The following is a 17,988-nucleotide window of genomic DNA, read 5'->3' as shown; positions in this document are numbered from 1 at the left end:
ATTAGAGGTTTCTTTATACAACAAAATGCTATTAAAAACAGATTAAGAGAAAAAGGGAAAAAAGAAATCTTGAAACAAATTATGGAAAATGAAAGAAAATTGATTACTAGACCTGGAGATGAAAAAGTTAAACAGAGTGTAAAAATGCTTCAGACACAGTTCACAATGATGATTAATAAAGAAGTGGAATGGAATATAAAAAGATTGACACAAAAGAACTTTGAATGGGCGAACAAATCAGGGAAGTGGCTAGCTCGGCAAATCAAAAAAAAGGAAAGAACAGAGTACAATAAATAAGATTAAAATTGATGATCAAGAGATTGTAAACCCGAGAGAAATAAGAAGGGGATCTGTGGACTTTTATAGAGATTTGTATAAGAAAAAGGAAAGATGCAATAAAAAGAAAATAGAGGACTTTTTAAAGAAGAAAGAGAGGCTTGATGGGTCCAGCTTGCACTGAAATGGCTATTATAAATGTGAAATCCTAGAGTGACGTTGGGTAAGATTTGGGGATTTCCACTGATCTCTTTTACAGCAAATGCCATGGCCAGGATATGCTGGTAGAGATGTGTCATTGGCCTGTAATGAGAACTACATATTAAACAACAGCACATCTTCACGAATCGTAGAATTGTAGAGTTGGAAGGGACCCTGAGAATCATTTAGCCCAGTGCTTCTCAAACTTGAGTCTCCATCTGTTTCTGAACTACAATTCCCATCATCCCTGAAAACTGGTCCTGCTCCTCAAAAGCCCTCAAGGAGGACATATTGCCTCTCATGTTGGAGAAAATATAGAAAATGCCAGGGTAGGAAAACTGCAATGTAGCTCACAGGTTAGGCTTGTAATCAGAGAGAATATAATACTTTCGGGGAGGATGTTGACATAAATGGACAGACAAGCTCTTATGATTATTTATTTATTTGTTTATTTAATAATAAATTGTTTATTTTCTACAGAACAGTATGTGTGTGATCTCCTTATATGTATCACTCATTATTAATTGCATTCTTTTGAGTGGAAAAATATTTAGTTAACATTGGACCCATTGATTCTCTAGTCATTTCTTCTAATTAGCTGCCCCTTGTTGTTTAACTCAGGTCTCATCAAAATGACATAGCATTTAGGAGAAAATATGCAGCCCAGTAACCCAAAACTGGAGGACAAGATGGAGAAGATCTCCACTGCCACCATGTATTTTCCCTTTGTGCTCAAGTAGGTTGGAACAAATGATAACCACACACTGCAAAAGACCAACATGCTGAAGGTGATGAACTTGGCTTCATTAAAACTGTCCGGCAGCTTCCTAGCTAAAAAGGCCACTGTGAAACTGACAGCGGCAAGGACACCCATAAATCCCAAGACACAGTAAAACATGATAGTTGAACCCTCATTACATTCAAGCACAATTTCTTCAGTCATCGAGTGCATGTCAAGGACTGGAAACGGAGGAGAGGTTGTCAGCCACACACTACAAATTGTAGCTTGAATAAGCGAGCAGGAAAGAACAATGGAGGTAGCCAATTGTTTTCCCACCAATTTCCTTACCCTAGATCCTGGTTTGTTGGCCATGAAAGCTAGAACCACTGTGGTTGTTTTGGCCAGAATAGAAGAAACGGCCACTGAGAAGATCATGCCAAAAGCAATTTGTCGAAAGAGGCATGTAAACTTCTCAGGCTGGCCTATGAAAAGCAAAGGGCAAAGGAATGAGAGCAGGAGTGAGATGAGGAGAGTATGGGTGAGGTTCCGGTTATTGGCTTTGACTATGGGAGTTTCTTTGTGCTTAATGAAGATCCAGAGCACCCAAGCAGTGACGAATGACAAGAGTAGAGTACAAACAGCCAAACTAACCCCCAAAGGTTCTCCATAAGACAAGAAGGTTATTGCTTTCACAATGCATTCATACTGGCCATTGTTTGGATATTGATCTTCTGGGCATTCAAAACAGTCATCTATATCTGGAAAAGAAAAGAGTCGTTTTTATGCATGGAAACTCTGGTTAAAAGCAAGCATAACATTATGATAGCTTTAAATGACTGCTTCTATAGTGCTATTGAACTACACGACTGATTTCTTCTCAGGACATTGTGTTCAAGAGAACCATAACAAGCTGCAGCCCTTACAGTAATACACCTATTGAGACCTACTGGTCTTACAATAAAGATTCTTTCCCAAGATATAACTAAACAAAAGGTATCAATTCCTTTCTCATCTCTAGTTTTGCTGAAATCCTTCCCCCAGACCTATCATGAAATTGAAAACTTCTGCACCAAAGTGGACCCACGTCAACAGTAATATGAGACAACAACATCTTATCTCCCCTGTTCTTACACTTAAAACATCAAGGAAACTAGTTTCTGGTGTAAATTTACTAGATCATATCTGGCATAATTTATAAATAGTGTACACAACAAATCTTACCCTTCTGGTTAGAAATTCTCCCTTCTGGACATGGAAGGCAACCATAGCAGCAAAATGGCTCTCCTTCCTTTTTGGTCCGACTATAACCTAAAAGGCAATTCTCATTACACACAGAAAGAGGTTGTACCTGTCCATAAATGAAAGAGGAAATAATGTTGAAGTGTGTCACTCACTGACCCATCTTTAGATAACTATAGTTTATTGGTTGATACTGTGAAGGCTAGAGTTATTGCTTTTGTTTGTGAAGGCTAGAGTTATTGCTTTTGTGTGTTTTGTTGTAGACTGCCCTGTGATCCCTTTCACCTCCAGTAAAAGCTGCCATATTGGAATCTTTGTCATTTCTCCAGCAACTGTGCCCTCATAAAAACCTTTATCATAATCATATTGATTATACAACAACTCCCTCAAAGCTACCACAGTGTATTATCAATCACATCTCAATGATATTTTCCAAAATTCTCTGCCTTTCATGCAATCTCTCCATATTGCATCCTTGCAGAATTAGCCTCTGCTTTACTATCTTTATATTTTTCAATTTAGTTCAATCTTCTCAGAAAAACTCTTCACAAAGTTCAAGAGTTCAAGACACGAAGGCTTTAGCAACTAATCCACACCTAATGACCCACCTAAGTGGGATTCAGGAAATCACTCAAGAAATCACTCAAGATATCCCTCAAGTAATTAAGGAACAAAAGAAGAAAAGGCACACTAGCCTGGGAACCTCCTCTCTGCCCAGAACATTGGAGGCTATACACCACACCTCCTCAACAGTATTTATAGGAACTCAAACACTGAGATCCTGCTCTGTTCCAGTAACAAGAAGCCGAAAGCACCAGCCTGAAGATGACGAGTGAGACCTCGTCGAAACGTCGCCTAGACACCCCAACTTTTACACGGGAAGACACCCGAGGACACCAAAACCTGCATATATATATATATATATATATATATATATAATCACTGAAGCAGTTTTGCATACACGTCTGAAGTTCACATGAAGCAGACCTTACCTGGTTGAACCTGCTAGGCCACACAATGGCATTATCATAAATGGACAACCCTTTTTTGAGAGGAGCCAGTGGGTCCATCATTCCAACTTTGACTCTAAGAAATGACTCATTTGGGAAGGTGACCCAGTTGATAATATCAAATTCAGTTTTTAATTCCCCATTCTGGTCAAAAGAAACCTCTTTCCCAGCACTATTGTTAAAGGAGACCCTTCTCAGAAATTCGTGGAGCTAAATTGTGGGAGGAGGGAAGGAATTAATATAGTATCCAAAGAATTGAAATATTACAAAATGGTGGTTGTTGGTTACATTTGAAGGTTTTGGATTATCACCTACGGTACTTAAAAGCAGTATGTGCCAAGGAGGAGGTCACTTTCCAAAGTCCTCCCTCCAAGCTTCTAATAACTCACACGTAAGCACTGAATGGGTTATCAGGCTTTATTGGTGTCTTCTCTGGCACCAGCTACAGACATCAAACAGCAGTCTAATCTATGGCATGTTCTCTCCCCCTCTTAGCAGGTTAACTCAAAGATTTATAGAGGCTGAGAAATGCTGTCAGCTCAATCACTTGCTCCCACTTTGAGGACTAAATAACATCTGCCTGAGGGGCCTTACCCAGTGATACTTGCTTACAGAATCACTCCTTCATAACAGTATGAAGTTTTATTTTTGTCCTTTTTGAATTAGGTACTGTCAGTATATGGAAACATCACCGCTGCAGACACACAGATTGTTGACATCACATGACGCGCCTATCTGTGGGAAAGAAGAGTTTCCCAAGACGTTCACAGGCTGGATAAGTCTTTGTGAAGAGTGTAACTTGAAACCTTCTGTGTGCGCATGTTCAGGAAGTTTATCTGACTTGCTAGAAGAACTGAACTGAAAGGACGTGTTTTTCTCTAGTGCTGTAATGTCAGAAATAAACATCATGTAAATAGATTTCTGACTTATTTTCTTTCCCCTGCAGAAGCAGGAGGGAGGGGTTGTGCATTTTACCCATGCTTGGGAAAATGTCGCCTATCAAAATCTCCCTGGTCTGTCTGGATATCAGCCAGAGGAGGTTACCTGTAAGCAAGCTCTGAGGACAGTGAGAGGGGCCAGCCTCTATGGAGGGGGCTTGCAAACCGACACGTACTGGTTAGAACCAAATATTATCTTTTCCCCTAAGGATGAATAAAGAAATGCAAATATGGGACAGGGTGATAGTGTATCATAGTGAGGAATTGTTGCTTTTAATACTTATGGAGAATGTCACAGTAGGTTAAAGCCCCTTAGTGGCGTTCAAGTTGCACTAGTGAGATGGCTGGTGCTGGTGGAGTGGCTCACGTGAGAAAAGGGCAGGAAGTCGGCATGGTTCTTGTCAGGGATGGCACATCCCATTTTGCTGTTTGAGGAGAAATGAGAATGCCACCATGTCCTGTTGTTGCTGCTGCGGCTGCTGCTGCTGCCAACTCTGCCACCACAACATACCTACTCCTGCTGCTGTTGCTGCCTGCTCTGCTATTACATACCCTGTATTATTATTATTATTATTATTATTATTATTATTATTATTATTTACAAAATAATTATACAAAATTCAAAATGAGAACACAAAAGACATAATAAAAACAAGAACAAAAACAAATCAGTAATCCCCCTCCCACAAACACATTTAAAAGGACATAGAAAGGCCTAGAGAAATGAAAGACTGTTTCGTAGATGTTTCTCTGACTATGGTCCACCATTTATTTTAATTTGCTGTTTTGTGATCTCCCCTGCTCTGAACCCCACTGGATAATCATATTTCCTCCAAAAAAATCAATCAAAGAAGAAAGGTGTGTTTTTTCTGTGTTGTCAGGAGCTATTCCCCTTTCACTCAGTTTCAGAGTTTATTGCAAACTTCTGCATTAGAACTCAACAACTCTGGGGAATTCTCCCCTTCCACCCACCCACCCACCCCACAACGCTTCTCCTCCCTCCAACGGCAATGGGTAGATCACTGCCAGTTTTTTTTCATACAGGGAGTAGATCACAGTCTCTTGGGAGGCGAACGTGCCTGGATTAGAACATTACCTGCCATGGCTGTTGGTCCACGTCGGCTGATCTTATTCCATCTTCCATAGTCCCATGTTTGAATTTGGAGGAATGCATGGAATGCACAGCATATGCCACAGCATATAGAGCATTGTAGATGCTATAGCTGTGGGCCGTCATGCTTATTTCAAAAACAGACGCAGGAAGCGTGTCAACCCTCTCCTCCCCAGTGCAGGACTCCTCATGTCTCCTATCTAAAGATGGTTTGTGAAAAGAACAGTTAAATGCCTCTTCCCAGAAAACTCTGATGAAGCCATCTTCTTTTTCTGAGGCAGGGCGTCTTCTCTGAATAAATTTCTGGAATCCTAGGATACCCTCTGAGTAAATGGCAAAAGATAGAGCACCATGGAGGAAACCTATGTCCCAACAGCTTTGAAAGGGATATGAAGTGAAATCCATCTGGGCTGTCATAATCCAAACCTTTCCTAGGCTTTGCCTTGGCATATCCTGTGTCCCTTGGTTCTGAATGATGTTATTAACTAATACCATTTACGCACAGATACATGTAGAATGTATATAGAAGTTCCATGTAAAGTTGAGGCTCCTAATTTCTTCCAGTGATTGAGATTCGAGTGATCAGATAAGACCCAAGAGACTACAATCAATTGGACCTATTTATTTTAAATACATTGGTATAAGGCAAGTGAAACCATTTTGCTTTATTAAAGAGAAATCAAAAGCAAAAAACAATTCTTGTGGAAAGACAAATCTAAGAAACAATAAGGTTGTTATTATATGCAAGGGTTTCTGTATGCAAGATTTAGTATTATTCAATTTAACTTTACTTGAATGCAACACTCAGCTCTCTAGTTAAAAAGTTTGCTACACAATCTCAGTTGTACTAAGTGATGGCATTTTAGTTTAAGAGAAGAAGAGAGCTACCGATACAAAGTGATGCTCCTATGGCTTTAGATGTGTGTTGCTAGATATCAATCTGGTGTCCGCCATATAAGAAACAGAATTATCAAAAGAGAAAAATGGTACAGGTAAAAATAAAATATAAATAAAATAGTGAAGTTTGAACTGCACATAAGAATAATATAATCTATTAAAATTTAAATGTATTAAGAGCTGTCTCCAGGTTAAAGATAATAAAATGCTAGTTCTGTGTCATAATCATAAGGAATTCTAAGTGTCGTAGAGAAGATCATCAGTTGCCCAAGACAGTATTATTTCAACGCTATTTTGACAATGGTGGACCCCATTGTCCAGATTTTTCTAAAATCACACAAGTATCTTTCATGTAGGCATAATTTCATCTAGGTCCCTCTTGAGAAGTCTGGGGTACATGAGAATTAATGGTTCCTTTGTGTAAATATGTGGAATAATGATTTTGTACAGAAGCTACAAGTTGTCAATAATGCTAGGGAAATTATTTTCTTACAAAGGAAAAAAACCCCCATGCTTTTCTACTTTTATAATGATGAGTTTAACAGAAACCACCCCTGCCCCCCTTGGCCATTTATTAATTGTGATTTATTAATTGTGATTTATTTATTTATTTATTTATTTGTAATCATACTTTGCCTCATAATGGTTTTGTCGTGACTATATGTTGGTTAATGCTGATTAAAACTACAGTGGAAAGATCAGTCACTAGCAGTAGATCAGACTTCATTCCTATGAACAGAAGTCTGAAACATCTACTTTCTCATATATAACTTCTGGAGAACTGGGGTTGAATATGAACATCCTGCTTAAACTGTTGCTAGAATCTCAAGTCATGCATATTGTAGAATACTTGTTACTATGAGCTACAGGAGTTGATAAAATATTCTGAAGCAAAAGAAACTGGAAATGGGTGTGCTAAATGGTAAACCATTAAATGTAATTATTAAATATTAAATTTAACTGAAAACCATGGAATACACCGCACCTTATAACAATAAATACTGATAGTATAAATGACACTTCCTTCAGAAAGCAATGTAATTCATCAGATCTCCCAGTCCCCCATAAACATATCGACTCAAAAGAAGAACAGTGGAATAATAATAATAATGCGAAAACAAACAAAAATGCTGTTAATGTCTCTTTGAACAAGGGGCAATAGAAAACAATGACTTAGAAGACAGAAAAATGGGTTTCAGAATTAGATCTGCTTCCCTAGAAAAAGAGAATTTTGAGAAGGTAAAGGGTGATGGTGACAATGATACACCAAATATAGCTATACATTCAGTACAGATGCACATTATGATTCAAAGAAATACAGCTCCTTACAGAATTTCTCCAAAGAGGTCAGAAGAGGGAAGTCTATGGAAAGTTAGTATATTAGAAGTTATATACACCTGTGACATAATGCCAGCAATGATGACGTCTCCTGACCGATCATATTTGTGAAGAAAGGGAAGAGGGTCTCTGATGGAACATTGAGCAATAGGAACCTTGCATACAGTCCAGGGCAACAGCACTAATACCAACATTGCAAATACTGCCATCTTGCAGGAAATTCTGAAGTTCAGACCACAGTTCAGATCTTCAAACATTGCCATTCAAGAATTCCTAATTTCTACTGCCTAACCTGAATGACAACTCATTCAACACCAGATTTGTAACACAAAAGGAATCATTGATCCAGATGGGCAGAGTTCTCTGTTATGTATAGCCCAAGCTCTGAATATCACAGGGGATGTTAACAACATCTTCCAAACTTGGTTCATCATTTTGCAAGTGGCCCCTTCTGGAACACTGCCCACCCCCAAGGATGGGAAGCAGAAGCAGAAGAGATTGCGGTTAATTTGGTAATTACATGTGAGATAATTGACTGCTTTGGGTTTAAGTTTTCAACAACACTTCAAAAGGGAAAAAACATGTGTTTCATATTGCTACCTTCTTTTAAATACACACCTCTCAGAAAATAACAGAAAAGTTTTGATGTTCCATTATTATTTTTATTATTAAATTTCTACACCACAGAGGCCAGTTTACAATATAAAAACACCAAAATACATAACATAGTAGCAAGCAAAAACAATACCGCCCCACCCCAGTTTAAAGGCCTTAGATAGCTTAATTAGCCAAAGGCTTGTAGAGGTGGAATATATTTTGCACAACTTCTAAAAGGAGAATAGGTGTTGTTTCCTCCGAAGCTAGAATACTTCACGATCCAAATGAAAACTTCAGTTGCAAAGTGGTAATCAAAGCTAAATATGAATTTCATGGAGTTGTCATGTGCTATCAGGATGATTCAGCACTTTTGGATGTAAAGTTGACATCAAGCGAAAGTTGACCATCAAGCGAAAGATAGTTTAGTGAGCTGTTTCTTTCCCTCTTTGACTCCAACCATTGCAGATCTTTCTCTTAAAATGCCATTCCCCCCCCCCCCGGTAAACTCTGTACTTGCTTTTTTATCCTCTGTAGTCTAATAAAATAAAAATTTTAAAAAAATTATTTATACCCAACAGAGTGGCTCCCAACAGAATATGAAAAACACAAAAACATCAAATATTAAAAACTTCCCTAAACAGGGTTGCCTTCAGATGTGTTCTAAAAGTCAGATAGTTGTTTATTTCTTGATATCTGATGGGAGGGCGTTCCACACGTTGGGCACCACTACCAAGAAGGCCCTTTGCCTGGTTCCCTCACTTCTCGTAGGGAGGGAACCACCAGAAGGCCCTCGGCGCTGGACCTCAATGTCTAGGCTGAACAATGTGAGTGGAGACACTCCTTCAGGTATACTGAGCTGAGGCCGTTTAGGGCTTTAAAGGCCAGCACCAACACTTTGATTTGTGGTTGAAAACATACTGGGAGACAACGTAGGTCTTTCAGGAAGGTTGTTATATGGTCTTGGTGGCCACTCACAGTCATCCGTCTAGCTGCCGCATTCTGGATTAACACTCTCATACCTAGAAGCAATAAATTTCATTTAATGTCTCCACTTTATCTGATTGCTGTAAATTCATTAACAGGGGTGGAGGGTGTACATGCTGAGGGGTTCGTTCTGTTTGGCCAGATCTTCTCCCTGTTTGGCACCAGACAAAGGGTGGGGAAGTCTTTTCCTGGCAATCCACTTTCACGAGTCCATTGCTTGTTGCATGACACGTCTTGTGCTGCTCTAACTCCCTGCTCTTGGGTCGTGGAAAATATACACCTAACTAAAGTTTGGTGACAATATTCACTGAAGAGCATTCTGCTGCTGCATATCTTGGTAAAACATTCTTGTATTGAGGCTACCTCTGCAGAATGAAAATACCCGATCCTCTGAAAAAACACGCACTATGACTATGCTATGAATAAGTACCCTTTATCATTAGAGTTCAGATGCTACCAATCAATCAGTAAACCATTCATTTAGCAAAAATGTATTTATTGATTGTTCACTAACATTTCTAAGCAGTTTGCGTATAATATAAAATATGCATTAAAAACTACACCAAAAAACCCACATTAAAAGCCAATTGACAGGAAATTTATCAAGATATGAACAAAAACAGCATTTTTAGAATAAACATAAAACCTTAAAATTCCATGTCTGAGTAGGCTTCAGCATACAAAACATTGTTTACTGGTCACCGAACTCAAGACAGTGAAGATGCCTGACTAATCAACATGCCCCAGATGGGCTTATTATCTAAACATGATTTACTATTTTCAGAGGTTGATGGAGACACAGGTTTGGAAAGAAAAATTAAGTTCCTTCAGTTTGGCCTCTTTATTAGCTGTTCTCTTTTGTTCAAGTCAGGCCTCATCAGAATAATGTAGCATTTGGGGGAAAAGATGCAGATCAGTAACCCAGCACCAGAAGTCAAAATAGAGAAGATCTCCACAGCCACCATGTATTTCCCTTTTGTGCTCAGGTAGGTTGGGATAAAGGTCAACCATACACTGCAGAAGACCAACATGCTGAAGGTGATGAACTTGGCTTCATTGAATGTGTCAGGCAACCTCCTAGCCAGGAAAGCCACAATGAAGCAGATTATGGCCTGGAAGCCCATGAAGCCCAGGACACAGTAGAACATGGTGACGGAACCTTCGTTGCATACAAGCACAATCTCTTCAGTCATCGTGTGCATGTCTAGATCTGGGAAAGGGGGAGATGTTGCCAGCCAAACACAACAAAGACTGGCCTGAATTAGGGAGCAGGAAAGAACAATGGTAATGGCCAATTTATTCCCCACCCATCTCCTGATACTGGACTCTGGCCTGGTAGCCATGAAAGCTAAAATCACTATGGTGGTTTTGGCCAATATGCAAGAAACCGCCACTGAGAAGATGAGACCAAAAGTAATTTGTCGAAGGAGGCAAGTCACCTTATTAGGCTTGCCAATGAAGAGCAGAGCACAAAGGAAAGAGAGCAGGAGGGATATTAGGAGTGCAAAGGTGAGGTCCCTGTTGTTGGCTTTGACTATGGGTGTGTGCCAGTACTTAATGAAGACTATGAGTACAAAGAACGTGATAACAGATAAAGAATGAGCAGAAACAGCAAAACATATTCCCAAAGGTTCTTCATAAGATAAGTAACTTATATATTTTGGAATGCAGGAATCACGTTGGTCATTTGGATACTGGTCTTCTGGACATTGAAAACACTCATCCATGTCTGGAAAGGAAAACATGGTTTTCTTTAAAATAAAAACAGCAATACATAGTGCACTAATGTATTTAAGCAGTAATAGTATAAATCCTGAATCAAGGAAGCTCACATAAATCTAAAAGCCATGCTTTTTTCTTCAAAAAAATTAAGTGTTACATTGAGTGGAGTTTCCTCCAAACAGCCCCACTATCTACCTTGGAGGAAGCTGTTTAATTTGGTGGAAGAAGCATTTTCCTTATACTAAGAAAGTGTCTTTATATTGGGGAAATCTTCTCAAAGGAACACAGGAGGCTGCCTTACACCAGATTAGACTATTGATCTTTCTGGCTCATAATTCTCTCTGCAGACTGTCCATGGCTCTCCAGCATTTCAGACAGATGTTGCTGTGATTAAATCTGGGACCTTCTGTATGCAGATCAGTTGCCATAACGCTGAGTTATGGATGATCGCATTACCCAGAATTATGTCTGCCAAAAACCTCAAATTAGCAGTGATCCAGGAATGCCCTCTGTCACCAGATTGGATATGATTAAATCCACCATATTTATCTAAAATCATGTGCTATATTAGATTTGATTAGTTTTATTTCACTTTATTACCAACTCTTCCCCCTAAGTTTCAGATGCCATACAACTAAATAAAGTACTACATTTAAAAACGTTTTTAAAAGTTAACAACTTTTTATTAAAAAAAGCCCACCCACATAAAGCCCTTACAAAAATTGTTAGAAAAAGATACAGTTCCGGGACTTGTTATATCAGCAATGGTTATATCACCTTTGAATTAGCAAAAATAAATAAATAAATAAATAAACAAATAAATAAATAATCAATCAATGCCAAAGGAGCCTGATATATACATCAATATTTTGGATTAATTCCAATGGGCAGTCAGTGTCAAATTAGATGCAGTTGCACAAGAATTTCTGGTTGTGCAATGAAATCCAAGGATCTCTTCTCGCTCTGTGTTCTCTCCACATCTACCTCTTACCTGCTCTGGAGAGCAGAGGGGAAAACCCAGAGTAGATTTAGAAGGTTCCAGGGCTGTTCTTGAACAGATCTACGGGTATAGGGCAGTATAGAAATAATAATAATAATAATAATAATAATAATAATAATAATAATAATAGAGAGACGAGGCAGGGTTAGGTTAAAAGTCATTGTCCTGGCACATCTAAATAGTTGGATATTGCCTATTACATTTGAACAAATGCTCTACATTGCATTTCTTACCACTCTGATTCGAAATCTTCCCTTCAGGACATGGGAGGCAACCATAGCAGCAAAATGGTTTCCCTTCCAACTTTATCTTACTATACCCTGGAAGGCAATTGTCATTACACATAGAAAGGGGTTGTGCCTGTTAATAAAGAAAAGCAGAATTGTTCTCATGTCCAGAAATTCTATTTTGGGAGTTTTATATTTCGGTGGTTTCTTCACAGTTACAAATGGTTTGACCAAATATTTTATTACTGATTTGCTTTACTAAAGAAGTTCTGCATCCTGTTTCTCACTATTTCTCATCCCACGACAGCTAACACCTCTTAATACGCACCAGTGCAGATAAAGACACAATGAATTGTCATTATTTATTTATCTTTTTTATTTATGAATTGCTTCTCATGAGGCTTCATGGAGAAATTTGCTATACTATAAAAACTGATCAAGAACAACTGGATCTATAATAAAAGCAAGAGAGTTGTATAAATAAAATAACAAATTACCATTTCAAATAATTCTCAAATCCATTGCTCTCATAACACTAGAGCTCAGGAATATTCAATGGAGCTGAATGTTGAAACATTCAGGACACAGAGAAGGAAGTCTGTCTATCTGCATTGCTAGCTAAACATGTGACACTCATTTGTACAGGACACAATGATGGCTTTAAAAGAGGATAAGACAAATTAATGGAGGATAAAGCTAGCAGTGACTACTAGCCATGATTCCTGTGCTTTGACTCCACTGTTAAAGCCACAGTTAGACCCATGTATTTTTTCCCCAAAAAAGTGATCCTGGTTCTTTTCCCCCAGGTTGAGGAAATATTTCTGACGTACCTGGTTAAACATGCTTGGCCAAACAATGTCATCTGCAGAAATTGTGAACCCTTTGTCCTTGGCAGACAATGAGTCTACTTTTCCAACTTTGACTCTGAGAAAGGACTGGTTTGGGAATGTGATCCAGTTTACAATATCAAACCCAGCGACAGCTTGCCCACTTTGATCAAAAGTAACTTGTTCCCCAGCACTGTTGTTAAACGAGGCACTTCTCAGATAGCAGTGGATCTAAATGGAAGCACAGGAACACCATCAAGAATGCACAATGATAGGCAAATATACTGATGACAGATGACCTTTTGGAAACTATGGTTAGTGGTCTTGCCAATAGAAAACAAATCTAAGGAACAAGCAACGTGAATTGGAAGAATGGAAAATACAGCTCTCTTTTACACATCACTGGTAAATAAGTTTAGAAGTCTGACAATGGTGAGTTGTTTCATAGTCTTCACTGGGAACTCAATTCCGGGGAGCAGTATCAAATTGGCTCAGAAGGAAAACTATGTCAAAAATAGCATTTAGATGTCAACACTCTAGCTTTAAGACATAGATAGACATTTAATGGCCTTCTGTTGAAGATGGATTTATGATGGATTCCTCTGTAGTAATGTACTCAGGACATTAGCTGCCATGGCTGTAGAGTCAGAAGTATCCACCTCTTCCAATCCATTACTGCTCTTTAGAATTTTGATAAATAAATGTATGGCTGTCAAATCATACGCCAGGGTGTAGACAGCATTACTGACATTGTGGTTTTGCCCAGTCATCCTCATTTCAAACAGTATGCCGATTCTCAAGCTTAACCTTCCCAGTGCTGATTTCTGTATTTTTTAAACAAATATTGTGGTGTTGGGGAACAACACTGAAAGGCTCTCAGAATATTACCTGCCCCAACTGCTGCTTCAGATGAATCCCTCTCCCATCATATGCCATTGCTCTGTGTCCAAATTTGGATGAATGCATGGCTTGCAAAGCATGCGCCACAGCATAGACAGCATTGTAGACACTGTAGCTATGCCCAGTCATGCTCATTTCAAAAACAGAGGTAGGAAGAGTCTCCAACTTCTCTTCTCCAGTACACATTTCTTCATCTGTGGTGTCATTCATGGGGAAAGCACATTCAAATGCATTTTCCCAAAAGACCCTGATAAAACCATCTTCCTTTTCCAAGGTAGGGTTTTTCATCTGAAGATATTCCAGGAATCCTATTACCTGCTTGGAAGGAACTGCAAAGGATAAAGCTCCATGGAAGGCCTCTAAACCCATCATTTTTTCAAAGGGAACTGATGTGAATTCCATCTGGGCTGTCATAATCCACACTTTACCTTTACTATTCATTTGTATACCCTCACATTCAGCAAACATTAGACTTGGTCTAAGAATTACTGTGAGCTGAATATCACCATGTACGATTACAATGCTGGCACTGCTCCTCAGCATAATTCTGAATACTCGAGAAAAGCCAGTCATTATTTCATCAAACTCACTGGAAAAGGATTCTTTTGGCAATTCTTCTATGAAATCAAAGCATATACCTCTTTGTGAAAACACAGGGAGCACACTCTGTATAAATTTCTGTCCACTGTCAGTGCTTATATAAACCACCCCAATCCATGTCCACTTAAAATGCAGCAGCAACTGAAGAATTCCCCTGGTTTGTTGGTCCTCATTTGGGAACATCCGGTTGAAGAAAACAGCTTCAGGGTTGCCATTGGTCATTGGAGCAGAGCCATATACAAGCTTAGAACAATAAAGAAAATTCGGAGATAAGAGCGTTTGTGTCTAATATACAATTTCAGTAACACAACTGCATCTGAACCCTTAACTAAAATCTAGAAAATTAATCATATCCATGAGTGTCTGGAGCTGGTTAGGAACTACCTAATCAAGAGGAATAAATATTCATCAATTATAATATCAACACACACACCCCCCCAATGAAATAATGAGAAGAATCATTTTCCTTGATTACATTCATTTTGACCTCTGAACAGCTGGCAAGGTTATGTCTTTATTCCCTTCAGTCCTGGTGCTTTCTATCTCCAAACACAAAAATTCATGTACAAGAGCATTGAGGAGTAAATTATTCCTAAATCCTAGTTTTATATGCATATCATACCTGTGGCATCTTGTAGATGTTAAGAATGTGTGCCATGAAATGACAGATGTGAGAATTTGGTCCTGTGATAACAGCTATTGCATTGTCTTGGGCATCGCACTTGAAGTTAGGGATAAATCTTCCCTGTGTGGAGAGAAGGTCCATTGAAGCAAGGTAGGTCCAGCTTGCTCTGAAATAGCTATTATAGATGTGCGTGCCCAGGGTAATATTAGGCAACATTTGTGGATTTTCATTGATCTCCTTTACAGCATATACCAAAGCCAAGATATGCTGATAGTTTTGGAAGAAAGGTCTGCAATGAGATTGGTATGCTGTGACAAAGGGAGTCTGCTTCTGAATATGAAACGTGTAACATTCAGTTTCAATATATGCTTGCTAATAACATTGCTTGCATGTTCAGACACAAAGAAGCACAAACAAAGACAATATATTTCCAGTGAAGAGAATTGTGAAGATCCCATTCATGATCAATCCTGTATTGGAGATTCATCTTGCTGTAATTTTAGAAAGTGCTATTCTTATATACATATATATTTATATAGTTGCCTACCTACTGTACATATAGGGTTTACATATGCTGTATATCACACAATTCATTAAATATAAGGAACGCAGTACACTCTTTAGGCCTCTGTGAAAAATATTGGGTAAAATGCAAACAAGCTTAGAAAATTCCAGTTTACTGGAACAGGTAATGTTTTAATAATTTTAATTCGCTAGCACCTGTACTTTTTTTTACTTTAAATATTTAATTTGGTACAAGGGTAGCTTATTGCACCCAGATTTTTCTAAAAGTTTGAGAAGGATTTATAGCATATTGTGCAGCAAAGGACAGCACTCCAGCAGAAAGCAAGAAAACTGTCATTGGTAATGGAATGATGAGCCGTCAGAGTTCCTGTGCTGGGAAGAGCCTTGGGGTAAGGGTAGATGGCTAGTAAGAATTTTTGCTTTTGCTTTTGCTATCAAATTGAATATTATATCAGCTGTTGCTGCTGCTGAACTACTGCTACTCCTATTACTACTACTACTAATACCGCTGGGTATAGGGCGGTGTATAAATTAATTTAACAACAACAGAATTCCATTGTTAAATTAAATACTTCAAACAGCAGTAAAATCTGATCAAAGTTTTGCCTATCTACACCTCACTAATGTTTCATTCCAGTCAACCTCCATCAACTATAACATGTGGCATGGAAATCCTGAGCCCTACAATGAAATTGCATGGAAAGAGCTAACATAAAAAACTGAGATACAGCCTCATCCAAGAAGACTCTAAGAGCAGATCGGCTGTCTTTTCAACAATCACTTTCCACCCATTTAACCCAAAGACATCAGATCACCATGCCTGTGGATATTACAATAGGATTAAAAACAGCTACTTCATACAAGAGAGCAGCAATCAGTGTCTCAGATGGATGTCCTGTGAAATCCATTTCATCAAATGTCATGTAGATCTGAGAAATAATTCCAGCAATGATGAGATCTCCAGAATGATAATACTTGTGCGTAATAGAAAGAGGAGTACCAACAGTGCATGTGGCAATAGGAGTGTCACATACCAAATCGGGCAGGAACACAAATACTGAGAGCACAAACAGTACCACATTGAATGAAAATCTACCTTCCAGCCAACAATTTGACTCTTCTAACATGATTACTGAAGTGGCAGAAACAATCACACCATAGGTTGATTTGGAAGACCTGACAATGAAAATAATCATGTGGGTGGAAGGTTAGAAATGCTCTAGACCCAGCTCCAAATGGAGCAAGGAATATTAACAACATCATTCAGACTTCATTGTTTTTCTGTGTTCACAGGAAATCTATAGGGAATTGAGAAGAAGTAGAATTAACCATGGCAATTTTGATGATTATGGGCCGCCTGAGCCGGTACAATTCATTTGTCATGGTAGGGGGACACAGGTGATACCAACAACATCCATCCAAGTTTTCATCCTGCTTCTTAAGTATTAATAATACTTTGATAAACTTTTTTACAATGTTGTTTGTACACCAAGTTTGGCCCGGAGAAGAATGAAATAGACCTTTTTGATGGCTGCTCACTCTTCAACACTGAAGTTCTCTATTGCAGGAAACTTAATCCTTGCCTGAATATCTATTGTATTTCAACTCTGTGTTTCTTTTCCATTTCTAGCAGCCAGGATTCAGAAAATGTGGAGAAAAACTGAGACTATCTGGCACCGTAGGGTTTTTATTTTTTGGGGAGGTGGGGAGTTCAAATTAGTGGAAATGCACCAGCAACAAAGGAAATAAATTGCCACAAAATGAAGCCATGAAAAGAGGGATAGAAAGTGATGGTTTCAAAATATGATTAATAAATTTGAAAGCTGAAATTCTGCTCAAAACAACCAATGTATATCTACAAATTTTCAAAGCAAAATTCAAACACAGAACATTTCCTGACATATCACAGTACAAAAATATGTTTTAACCTTGATCTTTCTCTAATATCCACCTAAAAACTATATGGTGTTTACATGAAGAATATAGGAGCAAACCAAGAGTAACACTCCCAATGGGTGTACTAATAAGAATACAAACCAACTTTTGAATTGCACACATAAATGAATGAATGCATTTTCTAATCAAGTGGGATTTCAAAGAATACAAGCTGCTCCTTCAAATGGAACAAGTATCTCAATGAATTCAGCTAGTGAATTATCAGACATTCTGCTCTGCAGCCACATTAAAGTCCAAGGATGGACAGAAATGTTTGAGAGGCAAAGAAAGACAAAAGGGTTGTTCCTTGAGAGT

At 38.5% G+C, this 17,988-nt stretch overlaps 2 protein-coding genes across 2 annotated transcripts; both read right to left on the bottom strand.

Annotated features, from left to right (window-relative positions):
• Positions 1-1,054: 1,054 nt before the first annotated feature.
• On the bottom strand, positions 1,055-5,622 carry LOC310662610 (vomeronasal type-2 receptor 26-like; the record flags this gene model as incomplete). Its single annotated transcript, XM_083409555.1, has 4 exons — positions 1,055-1,956; positions 2,420-2,546; positions 3,430-3,657; positions 5,482-5,622. The coding sequence occupies 4 exons, from the start codon at positions 5,620-5,622 to the stop codon at positions 1,055-1,057; spliced, it is 1,398 nt and encodes a 465-aa protein (XP_083265681.1).
• A 4,517-nt stretch (positions 5,623-10,139) lies between these two features.
• Positions 10,140-16,865, bottom strand: LOC310662609 (vomeronasal type-2 receptor 26-like; the record flags this gene model as incomplete). The annotated part of the gene is made up of 6 exons (XM_083409554.1): positions 10,140-11,041; positions 12,268-12,394; positions 13,092-13,319; positions 13,977-14,831; positions 15,211-15,333; positions 16,572-16,865. The coding sequence occupies 6 exons, from the start codon at positions 16,863-16,865 to the stop codon at positions 10,140-10,142; spliced, it is 2,529 nt and encodes an 842-aa protein (XP_083265680.1).
• Between the last annotated feature and the right edge of the window lie 1,123 nt (positions 16,866-17,988).

Source organism: Podarcis tiliguerta (assembly GCF_965153285.1).
Source record: "Podarcis tiliguerta genome assembly, chromosome: 13".
Classification (NCBI taxonomy): Eukaryota; Metazoa; Chordata; class Lepidosauria; order Squamata; family Lacertidae; genus Podarcis; species Podarcis tiliguerta.
This window is presented reverse-complemented; position numbering and strand designations above follow the sequence as displayed.